General features: G+C 41.8%; 1 protein-coding gene across 1 annotated transcript in view; it reads left to right on the forward strand.

Moving 5' to 3' along the window:
• Positions 1-6,606: 6,606 nt before the first annotated feature.
• Dars1 (aspartyl-tRNA synthetase 1) overlaps positions 6,607-15,377 on the forward strand; it is a 52,654-nt gene continuing 43,883 nt past the window's right edge. Inside the window, exons 1-3 of the mRNA XM_028874958.2 lie at positions 6,607-6,864; positions 8,707-8,764; positions 11,038-11,130. Coding sequence (XP_028730791.1) covers positions 6,799-6,864; positions 8,707-8,764; positions 11,038-11,130 — 217 coding nt within the window. The 5' untranslated portion in view covers positions 6,607-6,798. The remainder of the gene's footprint in view (positions 6,865-8,706; positions 8,765-11,037; positions 11,131-15,377) is intronic.

Consider the following 15,377-nt stretch of genomic DNA (forward strand, 5'->3'; position numbering starts at 1 on the left):
CAAAAGTTTGGATTGCCCTGGGAAGGCCACAGTTTCAGCTCATGGCAGCTGAAGGAGCCTTGAGCCCATGTGGCTATGAGATAAAGCTCTCTAGCCTGGTCCGGGACTGGTTACGGAAGGCTACAGACTGCAAAGCACAGCAGTGGCTGAAATCGGAGCTTTCAGAGAGACTTGCTTGAACTGAAAAGTTTTGGTTGTGGGACTATCTGGAACTGTTTGCTTCAAAGCCATTACAATTCTGACAGCTATACACAGACTTAAGGGCAGCTGAAAAGCCAGGCCCTGACTATGAGCGCTCAAAGGAACTTTTAGAAATGGTACCAGAACTCTTTTTGAACTTTTGAACTTAAAAAATAAAATGGATAGTAATGATTTCATTTAAAAAAAAAAAAAAAAAAAAAAAAAAGAGGGTCTCACTCTAAGTTGCACAAGAAACAAAACTATCCGCCTGACCTAGGAGACAGGTGTTGTTTCATTCGGCCTTGGATGCTTGATAGGCATTTTAGATAAATACACTGTTAGGTGTTCTTGGAAGCACACAAGAAAATCATTTTAGGAACTAGCATATATACGAGCTAAAGTATCACCAAGACTCCTTAAGCCATGGCCTGACCTTTGGAGAAGTCCTTGACTGTTCCAAGTATTAGCTTTTGTGATAGTAGCTGAATTCCATTACATTTTCCTGCGGCTTGCAGCAATCTGCCAGCCTCTGCCTTTCCAGTGCTGGGATTAAAGAGTGTGCCCCACCATACCCAGCTCTAAGCTTTTCTTTAGTTCCTTTTCAAAAGTTGGAAATTTAGCTGGGTGGGTTCTTGCCCTGAGTTTACCACTCCCTTTATTCCATTTCTTAATCCATTTATCTCCTTGAACACAGGACTTAGCTCTATTCCACTTCCTGAGGCCCTTTTTCTCCTTAAATTTTACGTTTTGTAATTTATCCTGCTCAGCTTGTTCCTTTTCATTATAAATCTTCCTTAGAGTTACCACTAATAACCACACGACAAAGACTATACTGGGCTGTTTTTTGAGATTTCCTCTGCCAACAGAATTAATCCAAAACTCTTCACTTTAACCTCAGGCAGACTCTTCAGACAAGGACAAAAAGCAGCTACTTTCTTCACCAAAATATCACAAGACCAGTCTCTAGTCCACATACTAACATTCTTCTACTCTGAAATCTCTTGATTCCCACAGTTCATGAAATCACACTCCACACCATTGTCTTCCATGTTCCTACTAGTATGGACCATTAAGCAGCACTTTAGGCATTCCATTGCTTTCCTAACTCGAAGTCCATATTACTTCAAACAAAAATATGGTCAGGCCTATCACAGCAATACCCCAGTCCCTGGTACCAACTTGTTGTAGAATATAATTTTAAGGTATGTTACGTTTGTTTATTTTGCATTTGTTTAACTCTGTGAAGCTGTGTTACTGTGCCTGTCTAAAACACCTGATAGACTAATAGAGAGCTGAATGGCCAATAGTGAGGCAGGAGAAAGGATAGGTGGGCCTGGCAGGCAGAAAGAATAAATAAAAGGAGAAATCTGGGAGAAGAAAAAAGAAGGAGTGAGAGAGGAAAGAAGAGGATGCCAGGGGCCAGCCACACAGCTACCCAGCTACCCAGCCAGCCATGGAGTAAGAGTAAAAGTAAAATATACAAAAGCAAGGGGGGAAAAAAGCCGAGAGGCAAAAGGTAGATGGCATAATTTTAAGGTAATTTTAAGGTAAGCTGGCTAGAAATAAGCCAAGTTAAGGCCAGGAATTTCTAAGTAAGAATAAGCCTCCATGTATGTTTATTTGGGAGCTGGGTGGCATGGAGGGCATTTACCCACCAACCCCACAACTCCCCAGAGTTTTCTTGAGTGCAAGCAGCAGGAAATATTAGATAGAAGGATTTATTACAGAGAATATTGCGGAGATAAACGGATAGAAAATAAAGGATAGCCTCGAGAGGGCCTGGAACCTTTTCCAATGGCCCCGACTGTCTCTGCCCCAGGGTATTTATAGAGACGCCAAGGGGTGGAGCAAAAGACCTCCCCCAGCACAGCCAAGTTCAGACCATCTCAGACACCTGCACTCAGGCCCGTGGTCCTAATTATCCTCTATGTGGACCTGCTGGGTAAAGCCACAAGGAACCTGAAAACGGGCTCCCACAGTGGCAAGACCCCAAAAGAGCAAAAACATCCCAACAACACCAACTTCTGTCTTATTTAAGGTTTTTATTGCTGTGAAGAGACACCATGACCACAGCAACTCTTGTAAGGAAAATTTAATTGGGGTGGCTCACTTAATAGTTTCAGAGGTTCAATCCATGATTATCATCATGGCAGGTAGCATGCTGGCATGCTGGCAGACACAGTGCTGGCGAAGTAGCTGAGAATCTCACATCTTGCAGGCAACAGGAAGTTGACTGAGACACTGTGTGGTATCCTGAGCATAGGAAACCTCAAAGCCTGCCCCGACAGTGACACACTTCCTCCAATAAGGCCACACCCACTCCAACAAAACCACACCTCCTAATAGTGCCACTTGCTTTGGGAGCCATTTTCTTTCAAACCACCACAGTTCGAGATCTAAAGAGTGCTTTGCCATCAGACATGGAGATACAGAGTTTGGAGTTTGCCCAGCTGGTTTTTAGTCTTGCTTTGGTCATTTCCTCATTATGCTCCCTTTTCTCCCTTTTGGAATGGTAAAGTATATCCTGTGCCATTGGCTATTCAAAGTATGTGATCTGCTTTTTTATTTTGATTTTACAGGGAATTACAGTTAAGAGATTACTATGAGTCTCTGAAGAGACTTTGAACTTTTAAGCAATGTGGAGAGTGTTATAGACTATGGAACTTTTAAAGTTGGACTGAATATAGTTTTCCATTATGATATGGCTACATGCCTTTGGGGGCCAGGGAGTGGAATTTGAATGAAAATGGCCCCATAGACTCATAGGAAGTGGCATTATTGGAAGTGTGGCCTTGTTGAAAGAAGTACCACTGGGGGTGGGGGTGAGGTTTCAGATCTTCAAGCCAGGCCCAACGTTACTCTCTCTTCATGCTGCCTGAGGATCGATCCAAATCTAGAACTCTCAGCTCCTTCTCCAGCACCATGTCTGCCTGCATGCCACCATGTCCTGCCATGATGATAATGCACTAAATCTCTGAACTGTAAGCTAGCCCCAACTAAATATTTTCCTTTATAAGAGTTGCTGTGGTCATGGTGTCTCTTCACAGGAATAAACTCCTAAGACAAGGAGTTATCAGTAAAAGCATTGAAAGCAATCTCTATAGGATTTTCAGATGTAATTTCAAGTAATAACCCATGGTATCTTCAAAAACATCTTAAAGGAGATCTTTAGGATATTGTTACCTATATATCCAAAGTAACATGCTTATGCTACCAGCCAATTATTATCAGTGTAGAATAATCAACCTGCATTTTATTTAGTAGCACAATGATTTCTGTAGGCTCTTTACTAGTAAGTTATACTTAAAAATGTGTCCTTCCCATCATTATCCAGTTTATAATTTTTGTAAATAAGGAGTTACCGATCCTTGCAGAGAATTATGACATGCATAAATTTCTATAATACCATTACCTTACTGATATATAATTCCAGTAGGTAGTGAGGAGGAAGGAAGGATAAGTAATTGATAAATTAAGGGCTTAATTCTACAAGCTACCACTTTAGCAGCAACATTAATAAACTAATAACTTGTTCTGCTTCCAGTGTTACATTTCTTATAGAGTTTAATTGAGAGTCTCAGGGAAAAAAAGCTTAAAGAGGGAGTCAAATTCTTAGTAGTGAGAGGCAGATAAGAATGTATCCAACTGATATGACCCCAAATTTCTTGTAATTCCCATAGTATTCATGTTCTAATTTCCTCCTGTTATAAGGACACTGGATTTAGGCTCTGCCTTCGTTAGAGTTTCTATTCCTGTGTGCAAACACCATGACCAAAAAAGCAAGTTTGGGAGGAAAGAGTTTATTTGTTTTATGCTTCCACATTGCTGTTCATCATCGATGAGAGTCAGGGCAAGAAATCAAACAGGGCATGAACCTGGAGGGAGGAACTGATGCAGAGACCATGGAGGAGTCCTGCCTGTTTTCTTATAGAACCCAGGACCACCTGCCCAGGGATGGCACCACCCACCATGGGCTAGCTTTCTCAATCACTAATTAAGAAAATGACTTACAGGCAGATCTTATGGAGGCAGCTTCTCAATTGAAGTTCCCTCCTTTCAGATAACTCTAGTTTGTGTGTCAAGTTGACCTAGGACTAGCCAGCACAGGCTTACACCAGTGACCTTATTTTAACCTAGTTACCTCTTTTAAGATCCCATCTCCTAATTCAGTTATACTCTGGGCTAGGATTTCAAAATATAGATGCTTAGGGGTAAAGGGGGCAACAGTTCAGCCTTTTGTGTCAGTGAATCCTGGCACTGGAGAGACTTCAGGAATATAGCATGCGGCTGCTGATGTGGCAAATGCTTTTCTTCTGTCACTACGAGAAGAGAAAGCAAGGACGTGTATTATGAGAAATAAGTTCAAGGTCCCAAAGAAAGAGACCACCATTCCAACGGAAGAATCTGGACAAGGCCAACTTTACTCTTGATCAGAGGGTGTGCTCTGAGGAGCACACATGCCGAGACAGGAAGTCCATTTGGTTTTTATTTTAACTCAGCTGTGTCTTTCCCCCCATTGGCTGGGGTCCCGCCTCACAATCCTATTCCGTTGGCTAGTCTGAGAAGAATTGGCCCACAGGAAATGAAGGCGGAAGGGGGGAGAGGGTCACTGCCCCAAGAAGAAAAGGGTCACTGCTCCAGGCCAGCAAAGTCCTAGAGCAGAGCGTGGGGACTTTGTGTAAACAAAGGTTTTACTTGGTGGGGAGGATTAAAACACTTTCATAAAAGTCTTACAGGGAGGGGGAGATAAAAAGATTTGAATTCCTTGTCCTAAACACAAGTTGTATAGTATTTGATAGAAAAGTCATAGTTGATATTTCTTACACATTTTTACATCATTACTCCAAAGTTATGACCTTAATGAGAATACCAAAGGAGCCATAGTAAGAAGTATGTGGTAAAAGGACAACAAACAAAAAGAATTATCTTATGAAACCTTGTGGACACATTGAAATATGAAATCCCTAAACTAGCAAAATGACAACAGATAGGATTTATATTCAGACTTCTGTCAATCAGTTCATACATTAGTACTAAGCCTGAGGGAATTAGTACTTCTTTTTTAAAAAAAATGAAGAAAATTCTGTGTTGGAATCCCAAGTATAAAGGGATGTATTATTGATCATAAATATTCAATATCATTCCCTAAGGAATGAATAAATTCGCCGGCGGTAGTGGCACACGCCTTCAATCCCAGCACTAGGGAGGCAGAGCCAGGCAGATCTCTGTGAGTTCAAGGTCAGCCTGGTCTCCAAAGCAAATTCCAGGAAAGGCGCAAAGCTACACAGAGAAACCCTGTCTCGAAAAACCATAAATAAATAAATGAATGAATGAATGAATAATAAATAAACAAATAAATAATAAATGAGTGAGTGAGTGAATGAATGATTTCTTCTGCAAACAGGAGCAGACAATTAAAATGGTTCTCTTCTAGGTAGTAAGCATGCACCGAGATGGAAGATCAGCCTACGTTCGTCCAGAGTCAAGAACATGAATCCTCACTATGCAGACAAGGCTGGCCCCACTTTCCTGCCTCTGCCTCCTGAGTGCTGTAATTGAAGGCCTCTGTCACCAAACCCCACATTCAAAAAGACCAATTACATTTTTTAAGTCTAATTTGGGGAGATCCACCTATTAAACAACCATCATGATGCACTGCCTTAACAATGCAGAGTCAAGGACACCGTGTAGGTTACCGCCTTTATGCCCGCACTCCGCACTCCTTAGCAACCCAGCCAGCTACCTGGAACCCAGCACCCCGCGCTCCCATAGAGGGGCAGCCTGCCCAGAGGCCTCCTCCGACCCAAAGGGCATGCCTCCACAGGGCAGTGAAGGCATTAACGTCCAAAAGCGGAGATTCGGGCTTGAACTTGGAGAGATGATTTGATCAATTGTCTGTGATCAAAAGAGCATGCCTCAGCCGGGCGTTGGTGGCGCACGCCTTTCATCCCAGCACTCGGGAGGCAGAGGCAGGCGGGTCTCTGTGAGTTCGAGGCCAGCCTGGGCTACAGATCGAGATCCAGGTCAGGCACCAAAACTACACCCTGTCACAAAAAACCAAAAGGGGGTAAAAAACAAGAGCGTGACACAGTGATGCTCCGTCTTAAAACAAATGAAGCTCATCACGGCGCTTCATGCCCTTAATCCCAGCACTCGGGGAGCAGAGGCAGGAGGATCTCTGAGTTCCAGGCCACCCAGCACTACCCAGACCCTGTCAAAAAAGAAAAAAGAAAAGAAAAAGAAAGAAGGGGGTTGTTTGGTGAGAACGAGGAAGGCAATTAACAGGAACGCACTTAGGCCAAGAAGACATGTTAAGCGGCGCCCCGGGGAAGACGGGGCGGAGCCAATCCCGCGAGACCACACCCCAAGTCTCGGCAACTCCCGCTAGCGCGCCTGTGGGCGGGGCGGAACCGGCGGCGGCGGCGGCGGCGCGCGAGATCGCCGCGGTGGCTCTCGCGATATTTTCCGCAGCCGAGGCTGCACGCGGCGTCCTGCGTGCTTCGAGCCAGGGCCGGGAGGGCACGCCGGTGCGGGCGGGAGACGCTCTCTTGCTGGCCGTACTTCCGGAAGCCTGCGTGCGAGGGAGGGTGGTACCCACTCCCCGAGTCCAGTGTCCCGATGCCCAGCGCCAACGCCAGCCGCAAGGGTCAGGAGAAGCCGCGGGAGATCGTGGAGGCGGCGGAAGTGGGTTTCCTTCTGCCCCGGGGCCGGGGAGGGAGTGGGGCGAGCGGGACGCTCCCGTCCTCACTTTACCTGCGGGCCGCGCGGCGTGGGCTGTCGCCGCCGAGGGCCCACAGGGCTACCCCGGCCGCGCGGCCCGAGCAGCCTGGGACTGTGTTTCTTGGGAACCGTGGCCTGGGAGAAGCGTGTTCCGGGGGGAGGGGGGGTGGCGGGGGGAGTCGGGCAAACATGTGGCGCCCAGTGTGAACCGGAAGTCGCCGCAGCGGGGCTCCCACGAGCCTGCCCAAGTTAGCACGTCCTGCACGTAACACACCACGCCAGTCCCCGGACATTTTTTGATAAAGCACTGCTAATCGATATCCTCTCAGCCCTCCTAATGTTCTGGCCAGTAATGACAGCCCTCTGCAAAACTGGCTGCCAGTGTGCTTTAATGACTTTTCCTTGGGACAGCTGTGAACACATGTTAATTCCCTTTCTCCGTGACCTGGTGAAGTAGGTAATGCAGTTCACAGAGATAACCCTCAGTGATCCTTTAGCACTATCCAGAAATCAAAAGTTAGAAACCGTCCTTCAAGTTAGGTGTATTGTGATACTTAAGCCTTAATCTTTGGCTCTCCTAATTTTTTGGTGGAGGAATTAAGCATTTGTGGTAACCACATCATTACTCAGAATATTAAGTTAATATTTAATTCTGCTGAAATGTGAATACTAAATGGAAGAGATAACGCTTTCCCCCTCCTTTGGTCACACACTCCCTCCTATTATGACATCAAGTTTCATTATGTGACAGTGCCTTTCTACTGTTCCCCAGGTTGTTGTTTCTCCTTAAATGTATGTATTTTAATAATATTCAAAAAGTAATTGCTTGGTAAAACCCAAAACATGTTTTATTTAGGTGTAGTTATAAAGAAAACAAACACTTTCTCATATTGAGAGAATTTCAACAAGACAATTCAAAAGACAGAAACTGTTCCAGACAGATCTTTCAAAACTACCTTGCAAAAATCTAAGGAAGTTATTTTTGTGTGTTGGTGTATCTAATCGTATACATTATCAGTGCACCCTTGTAAGTAGTATAGGTATGAAATATAGTATATTGTGATAGAGTTCTCCAACTGTGTAAGTGGAAGGAACTTAAGATCATTTTAGAGGTGAGATTAAATGAAAGACCACATAATCTATTTAATAAGTGTAGTTCATAGCCAGAACTCAGGCCTCCTGTTCCTGACTTTAACATGGAATTTGATAACACCGCCATAGTCCTTAGTCTTGTAACCTGTTGTTAGGAGGCTAGTTTCTGGAAATAGGAAGCAGGTGAATTTCCTGATGGTGTTTTACAAAAGCAGAGTTGTAGTTAGCGTATATTCAGCAGCTCCAGTTTCTCAGAACTGAACATCTGGTACTCAGAAACCTTACCTAAAGCACTGGTTCTCTTTGAACATCTCTTCCTGTAATAGGAAGTTAATAAAACTGTAGCACTTCATCCTACTCCCTTCACGGGGGAAATTTATATCTCTCCTTTGAAGTAGATTAATCTCCCTTTTGAAAAGGGTAATTAAGATGCATTTTATGCATGTGTAAATTATACCAGACTGCTATTATGCTTGATATAGTCATGCATATATGTATATACGTATAATAAATGCAAAACCAGAAACTGGGTGCTTTTCTGTTTGCAGTAAGCACATACACAAGTAAACAAAATTTCATATTTTAAAATGGCTGATTTTAAATTAATGAAATGTTTTTGAAAATTAATGCAAATTTATTTGTAGTTCTAGGTGCTTATATTAATGTGTTTAAGTTAAAGTCATACTGCAAAAAATTCTTTTTTTTTTCCCCTAGGATTATGCTAAAGAGAGATATGGGATATCCTCTATGATACAGTCCCAAGAAAAACCAGGTTAGTATCTTCCTTCTAATTCTAGAACACTTCATGAAGTTTAAAATAGGATTGACTAAGGCATTCCTCCAAAAGAATGACTTTGAAAGTTTAATTGTCACTCACAACCTAGTAAATATTACCACACTCTATTAACATCATCAGTTTGAAGTCCTAATCTGGGAAAGAATTTTTTTCTTTTCTTTTGTTTTTTTGTTTTTTCAAGACAGGGTTTCTCTGTGTAGCTTTGGAGCCTGTCCTGGAACTCGCACTGTAGCCTGCCTGGATCTGCCTCCCAAGTGCTGGGATTAAAGGTATGCGCCGCTGCCGCGCCGCCACCCAGGCTTCTTTTCTAGTTTTTATTTTTTGAGACGAGAGTCTTGTGTATAGGTATACCCAGGCTGGCCTTGAACTCTGAGTGTAGCTGAGAAGGACCTTTAACTTCTGTCCCTCCTCTCTATACCTCTGAGTGCTGATTTAGCCAGAGTTCACTACTCCCAACCAGATCTTGGCATTTTCAAATCTGTTTTAATTTTCCCACCCCCACCCCAGACAGTTTCTCTGTGTAGCCCTGGCTGTCCTGGAACTCTCTTTGTAGCCCAGGCTGGCCTCAAACAGAGATCCGCCTGCCCCTGCCTCTCGAGTGCTAGGATTAAAGGTGTGCTGCGCCGCCGCCGCCGCCGCCGCCGCCACCACCACCACCACCACCACCTCTTGGCCAAATGTACAAACCTCAGGCTGTTTGTCTTCTACCTTTCACGGTGTGTCTTTCCTGGTTTGCACAGTGGATGCATAAGTTGGCTTAGTACATAGTCTATTAGAATATTCCTCCTTCGTGCCCTTTGCTTTTGACCTTGAGAACCATAGTGTTCTGCAAACCACATTTTCTACTGCTGTATCTTTGCCTTATAAGACTATTTAGATGAAGTAGATAGCATACATTTATAATTTGATTTTTAGAACATACTATTACTCTTTATTGTTGTTTTTACTTAATACCTAAACTTTTATCTAATCAAATTAGTACATATTTAAAACAATAAGAATGATTTTTGTGGCCAGGTGATGGTGGCGGCATACACCTTTAATCCCAGCACCTGGGAAGTAGAGGCAGGCAGATATCTGAGTTCAAGGCCAGCCTAGTCTAAGCGAGTTCCAAGACAGCCAGGGCTACACAGATAAACCCTGTCTCGAAAAACCAAAAAAAAAAAGGGAATGATTTCTGAATGTTATTTCATAGCGCTCTCTCTACATAACAGTGTCTTTATAACTTTTCCTATTTGGGGGACTCTGGATGGATGTACTATTTTGGTTAATGTTAGGGTGCGTAATGGTTAGAGCTTATCTACTGCCAGTAGGTTCCTATACTAAGTATAGGGGAAAAAATATGAGATGCATCAAGTACAATTGGATTAAAGCAGTGGTTCTCAACCTTCCTAATGCTGTGGCCTTTAATACAGTTCCTTATGTTGTGGTGACCCCCAGCCGTAACATTTTTGTTGCTACTTCATAATTGTTATTTTGTATTGTTATGAATCATAATGTAAATATGTGAAATGCAGGATAATCTGATATGTGACCCCTGTGAAAGGATCGTTCAGCCCCCAGAGGGTTGGAGACCCACAGGTTGAGAACCACTGGATTAGAGACGAGCATCGTCAATATTTGTTTCTCAGTCCCCGCTTCCTTCATCACTGCCTCATTCTCTCCTGTGAACCCAGGCTAGCAGGAAAGGCCTAACTGCAGCCCAGGGCCTGCACTACCTGAGGCAGGGACTTTGAAGAGACTTTTCCCAGCGTTTACCTATTCTGATCAGTGTTTCCCTAGATTGCTCATAGTTCTGGGGAATGACATACCATGATTATCCATGCCTGTCAGGGAATCCTGTGGCTAGTCTATTTAGAACATATGGCCATTTTCTGTACACAGATCATCCTGTTAGCTTTGGCCCAGGCAGGTGAGGATACATTATATTTGGCCATTTAAAGGCATTGAAATGTTGAACAGATTTGCAGTGCGAAGCTTTTTTAACTACAGTATAGACGGAATTCGAAGGAGGACAGTTAAGAGCCTATGGCTGTAGTTTAGGCAGGAGAAAATCGTAGCTTGGTTTGAGGTAGTGGCAGTGGTGGTAGTGAAGATAGTAGAGAATTGTGTTTAGGAAATGCACTTCACAATGGGGGCATACTGCATAGAGAAAAATGACTAAAGAAAATTAGGAAAGTGACAATACCAAGATCAGGCAGATAATTTTGACTACTGAATTTTTAAAGTGGCTTTACTGTGTATTACAGATAGAGTTTTGGTTCGAGTTAAAGACTTAACAGTACAAAAGGCTGATGATGTTGTTTGGGTCCGTGCAAGAGTTCATACAAGCAGAGCAAAAGGTAAGGTTGGCTCAGTGGTTATAGCTCTTTTGCTAAGTATCCAACTTTAAAAAAAAAAGTCTTAGTGTGTGTGATTGTTTTGCCTGCACGTATGTCTGTATGTGGGTATGTATATATATGAGTGCAGGTGCCTACAGAGTCCCGACAAGGGTGTTGTGTCTCCTGGGGCTTGAGTTGCAGGTGTTTGTGAGCTGCCTAATGTTGGTGCTGGGAACAGAACTTGGGTCCTGGGAATGGAACATGAGTCCTGTGAAAAAGCAGTAGATACTCTTAACTGCTAATCCATCTGTGTCTCACTCTTGTTCATATATTATGTTCTTATAGTTGTAATTACTTAAATTAAAAAAATATGTTGGAGGGAGAAAGCCAAATGTAATAGCTTTAGCTGGGCAACTGTGACATAGGCCTTTAATCCTGCACTCCAGGAGGCAGAGGCAGGCAGATCTCTGAGTTCAAGGCCAGCATGGCTTCAGAGTGAGTTCTAAGACAGTTGGAGTTACACAGAGAAACCCTGTCTTGGAACAAAATGAAGAGCTTTGTTGCACTAGTTGTATTTTGAACCATATGAGTGCTCCTTTCCCTTTTGGACAGTGCTAACTAAAAATGCAGCATTATATCAACAGAAACATTAGGGTTGTTTAAATCTCAAGTTTTATGGAATAATGACCTTGACCTACTCTTTAACATTTTCTAAAAATATTAATGACATTTATATTTGTTACAACTTTGTAATTTCCTGCTTTTCATATTTAATCATGACTACACGTGTGTGAAGTAGGCAGAATAGACATTGCTAATTCACAAGGAGGAAACTAAGATTCTGAAGGATAAAGCTGCTTATCCAGTCTCATAGTGATTGGTAGAATATGAACAGAATTCTAAAAGCTAAGACGTCTTTGTATCTTTAGAAAAGCTTATTTCAAGTGTTCCATGTTAAACATTTTTAAAAATTGTGTTTTAAAGTATCTTATTACAGATTAATATGCCTATTATTTAAAAATTTTTGATATTCTATACTCATGCCTCATAAAGAGTAATTAATGAGTAGTCTGTCTATATCAAATTCTTAAATAAGTGAATATTGATGTTGGACTTTGAGAAGTGTACTGATAGTTTTAAATTTCTGAGTAATGTTGATCTGTCTTGGTGAAAGTTTGGGCCATTTGTTCTACCACCAGACAGTCACATTGTAATTTACTGTCTTTTTCTCATTAGACTGAGAACCTACTGTTTGGTTTTCTCTCTTTTTTAATTAAATTCTTAGAGATTTATTTTATTGTGTGTATTTGTGTGGTATGTGCACGTGGGTACCAATTACAAGTGTGAGCTGTCGTGTCTACCTCAGCACTTCCTTTTTCTTTTTCTTTTTTGGTTTGTTTTTTGTTTTGTTTGTTTCTTTGTAGTCAGGGTCTCTCCTTGTAGTCCTCGCTGCCTGGAACTCTTACTCACCTCCGCTGGCCTTCTGTGCACTCCTATACCTGGCTCTCTTCTCATCTAAGATTATTTTATTAAACTGCCTGGCGAGAGTGCTGGAAACTGAGCTCTATTCTTCTCAAAGAACAAATGCTCTCAGCTGCTGAGCCATCTGTCCAGCCCCACACTTTATTTTGCTAATGGAAAGATAGAATGAATGTGTGCCCATATAAGCCTGCACCACGACTTCAGACCTATTCTACCCTCCTTTAAAAATCTCTTCCATGTCTCTTAGTTTTGTTTTGTTGTTTGTTTGGGGTTTTGTTGTTGTTGTTTTGTGGAGGTATATTTTTAATTATGTGTTTTTGGGAGCAGGTGCCCTTGGAGACCAGAGGCAATAGATCCCTAGTACTGAGTTACACTTAGTTGTGAGTTGCCACATATGGATGCTGGGAATGGGACTCAGGTTCTCTCACGACAGACACATTCTTTTTTCCCCCCTTCGTTTTTTTTTTTTTTTTTTTTTCCTTTTGAGACAGGGTTTCTCTGTAGCTTTACGCCTTTCCTGGAACTCACTCTGTAGCCCAGGCTGGCCTTGAACTCACTCACCACACATTCTTAACCACTGAGCAATCTCTCTAGTTTCTCTATTCAGCTTTTAAACACATGAGTAAAGCTGAGAGTGGTGGTGCACATCTGTGATCGTAGTAAAGTAGAGACTCCAGTTTGAGGCCAGCCTGGGCATGTAGGCTGTCTCCAAAAAAAAGTTTGAAATGAAACATCATATTGAAATGGTTTTAAGATAAACCTGATTTTTTTCTTTTATACTGTATAGCAGTGTTTAGTTTTATATCATTCACAATATTTTTAAGATTTCTTTTCTATGTATGTATTTGTGCAAGTTCCTGTTCACCCCTGACAAACCAGAAGGCATCAGGTGCTCCTCTCTACCACTGTTCTTAGAGTAGGCTCTCACACCGCTCAGCTGGGCTAGAAGCTACCACGCCTTTTGTCTACAGTAGTCTTAATTTGTTCTTTTCGTTATAAAAATAGTAGCTTATTTAACATATTCAAATAATATGGAATTAAGTGAGGGATAAGTAGAAAATCAACCATAATATTTCAAACTGATTTTCATGAGCCTGAGTGTGAAAGGTATGTTTGAGTCAACAGTTTTATAATATTCAGTTTTATAACCTACTCTTTCATCTTGCCATATCTGTGCATATAAGTATTCACTGAGTGATTTATTGTGTTTTGTTTATGGTACTAGGGCTCAAACCCAGGTGTGGGTACGTACGTGTACACACACACACACACACACACACACACACACACACACACACACACACACACAAAACCAACTACTGTTGTTTTTTTAACTTTATGCAGAAGGATAGTATATGCTATTCCTGGCTTTCTTGCTATGTGTATGGCAGTGCCTTACAGAATGCTGAACTAAGCAAATCATGGCCCTCAGTGTCACCACCAGAGCCAAAGAAAGAACAGTTGTGTTTGTTAGCACATAGCAAGAACTTGGTCTCATAATTCTGGTGGGGGTGGTTTGAGTGGACCGTTCTGTGCCAAGACACCAGTACAGGCTTTCTGTTGTAGGTTGTCAGAATCCTTCCAAGCAGACTATTTTTAAAACTGTAGTATTTAGAAACACTAACAGAGAAAACTTGGAGACTGTAGCACTGGAGTTGCATGTAGACATGTATTAATGAAGCCTACAGAGTGAGTAGTATCAGCTTTCATTCTTCTGTGTGAATAGTAATGTTATGAATGTCTTTGTCATTATGACTTTTTCCATATTTAATTTCCTTAACATACCCTAAGAAATGTATTCATTGAGCCAGGTGTGGTGGCGAATGCCTTTAGTCATGGCACTTGGGAGGCAGAGCAGGCAGGCCGATCTCTGAATTCAAGGCCAACCAGGGCTACATAGTGAGACCCTTGCTCACCAAAGGAAAATATATGTATATATGACTGGACAATGTTTTTAAGCTTTTTTTTTTTTTTTTTTTAAAGTACAGGATATGTTTGATAGCTACAGTTTTCATTCTTTTTTTTTTTTTTAATTTAAGAATTTTAACTAAAATAGAATTTCATCATCCCCATTGCCAGACCATCCTTCATTAGTATTGGTCAAATTTGCTTTTAGCCATTTATAGTGGGGTTCTTTGTACTTAATTCTACTGAGCATCAAGTATTCTTTTTTTTTTTTAAATTTGCTCATTTGAGAAGTAAATAATGTATTGCCATCATTTGCTTCAACTTCTGTAACTCTCATAACATCTTGTTCCTTATATTTATTTTATTTTATTTTTCCTTTCATGTTACCTGTTTTGAATTATTGCCTGATTTTTTGGTGGGGCGCAGGATTCACTGTTCTTATCTCATAAATCATATATAAGAACTTTATATATTAACCCTGTTAAGTGTTGTTCAGGTCCCCTAGAACTGGAATTATATATAATTTTGAGCTGCCATATGGGTGGTGGGGCTCAAACTTGTATGCTTTGGAAAAGCAGCCAGTGCCCATAACTGCTGAGCCATCTCTCCAGCCCCTGTTGTATCATTTTAAAAGGTAGTTCTTCCTTTGTTGTATAATTTAGTCCTCAGTCCCATTGTTTACTGCTTTTCTTTTTGAAGCATGCTCTACCAGTGAGGTTCTTTGCCCCAATTTCTTGTTATTTTGGTTTGTTTTTTTGTGTTTTGTTTTTTGTTGTTGTTTGGTTTTAGAAATACGGTCTCATGTAGCCCAGGGTGGCCTCAACCTTAACTGTGTGACTGTGGGTTATCTTGTTCACCTCCAAAGTTCTGGGATTATT

Source organism: Peromyscus leucopus, chromosome 15 (assembly GCF_004664715.2).
Source record: "Peromyscus leucopus breed LL Stock chromosome 15, UCI_PerLeu_2.1, whole genome shotgun sequence".
Classification (NCBI taxonomy): Eukaryota; Metazoa; Chordata; class Mammalia; order Rodentia; family Cricetidae; genus Peromyscus; species Peromyscus leucopus.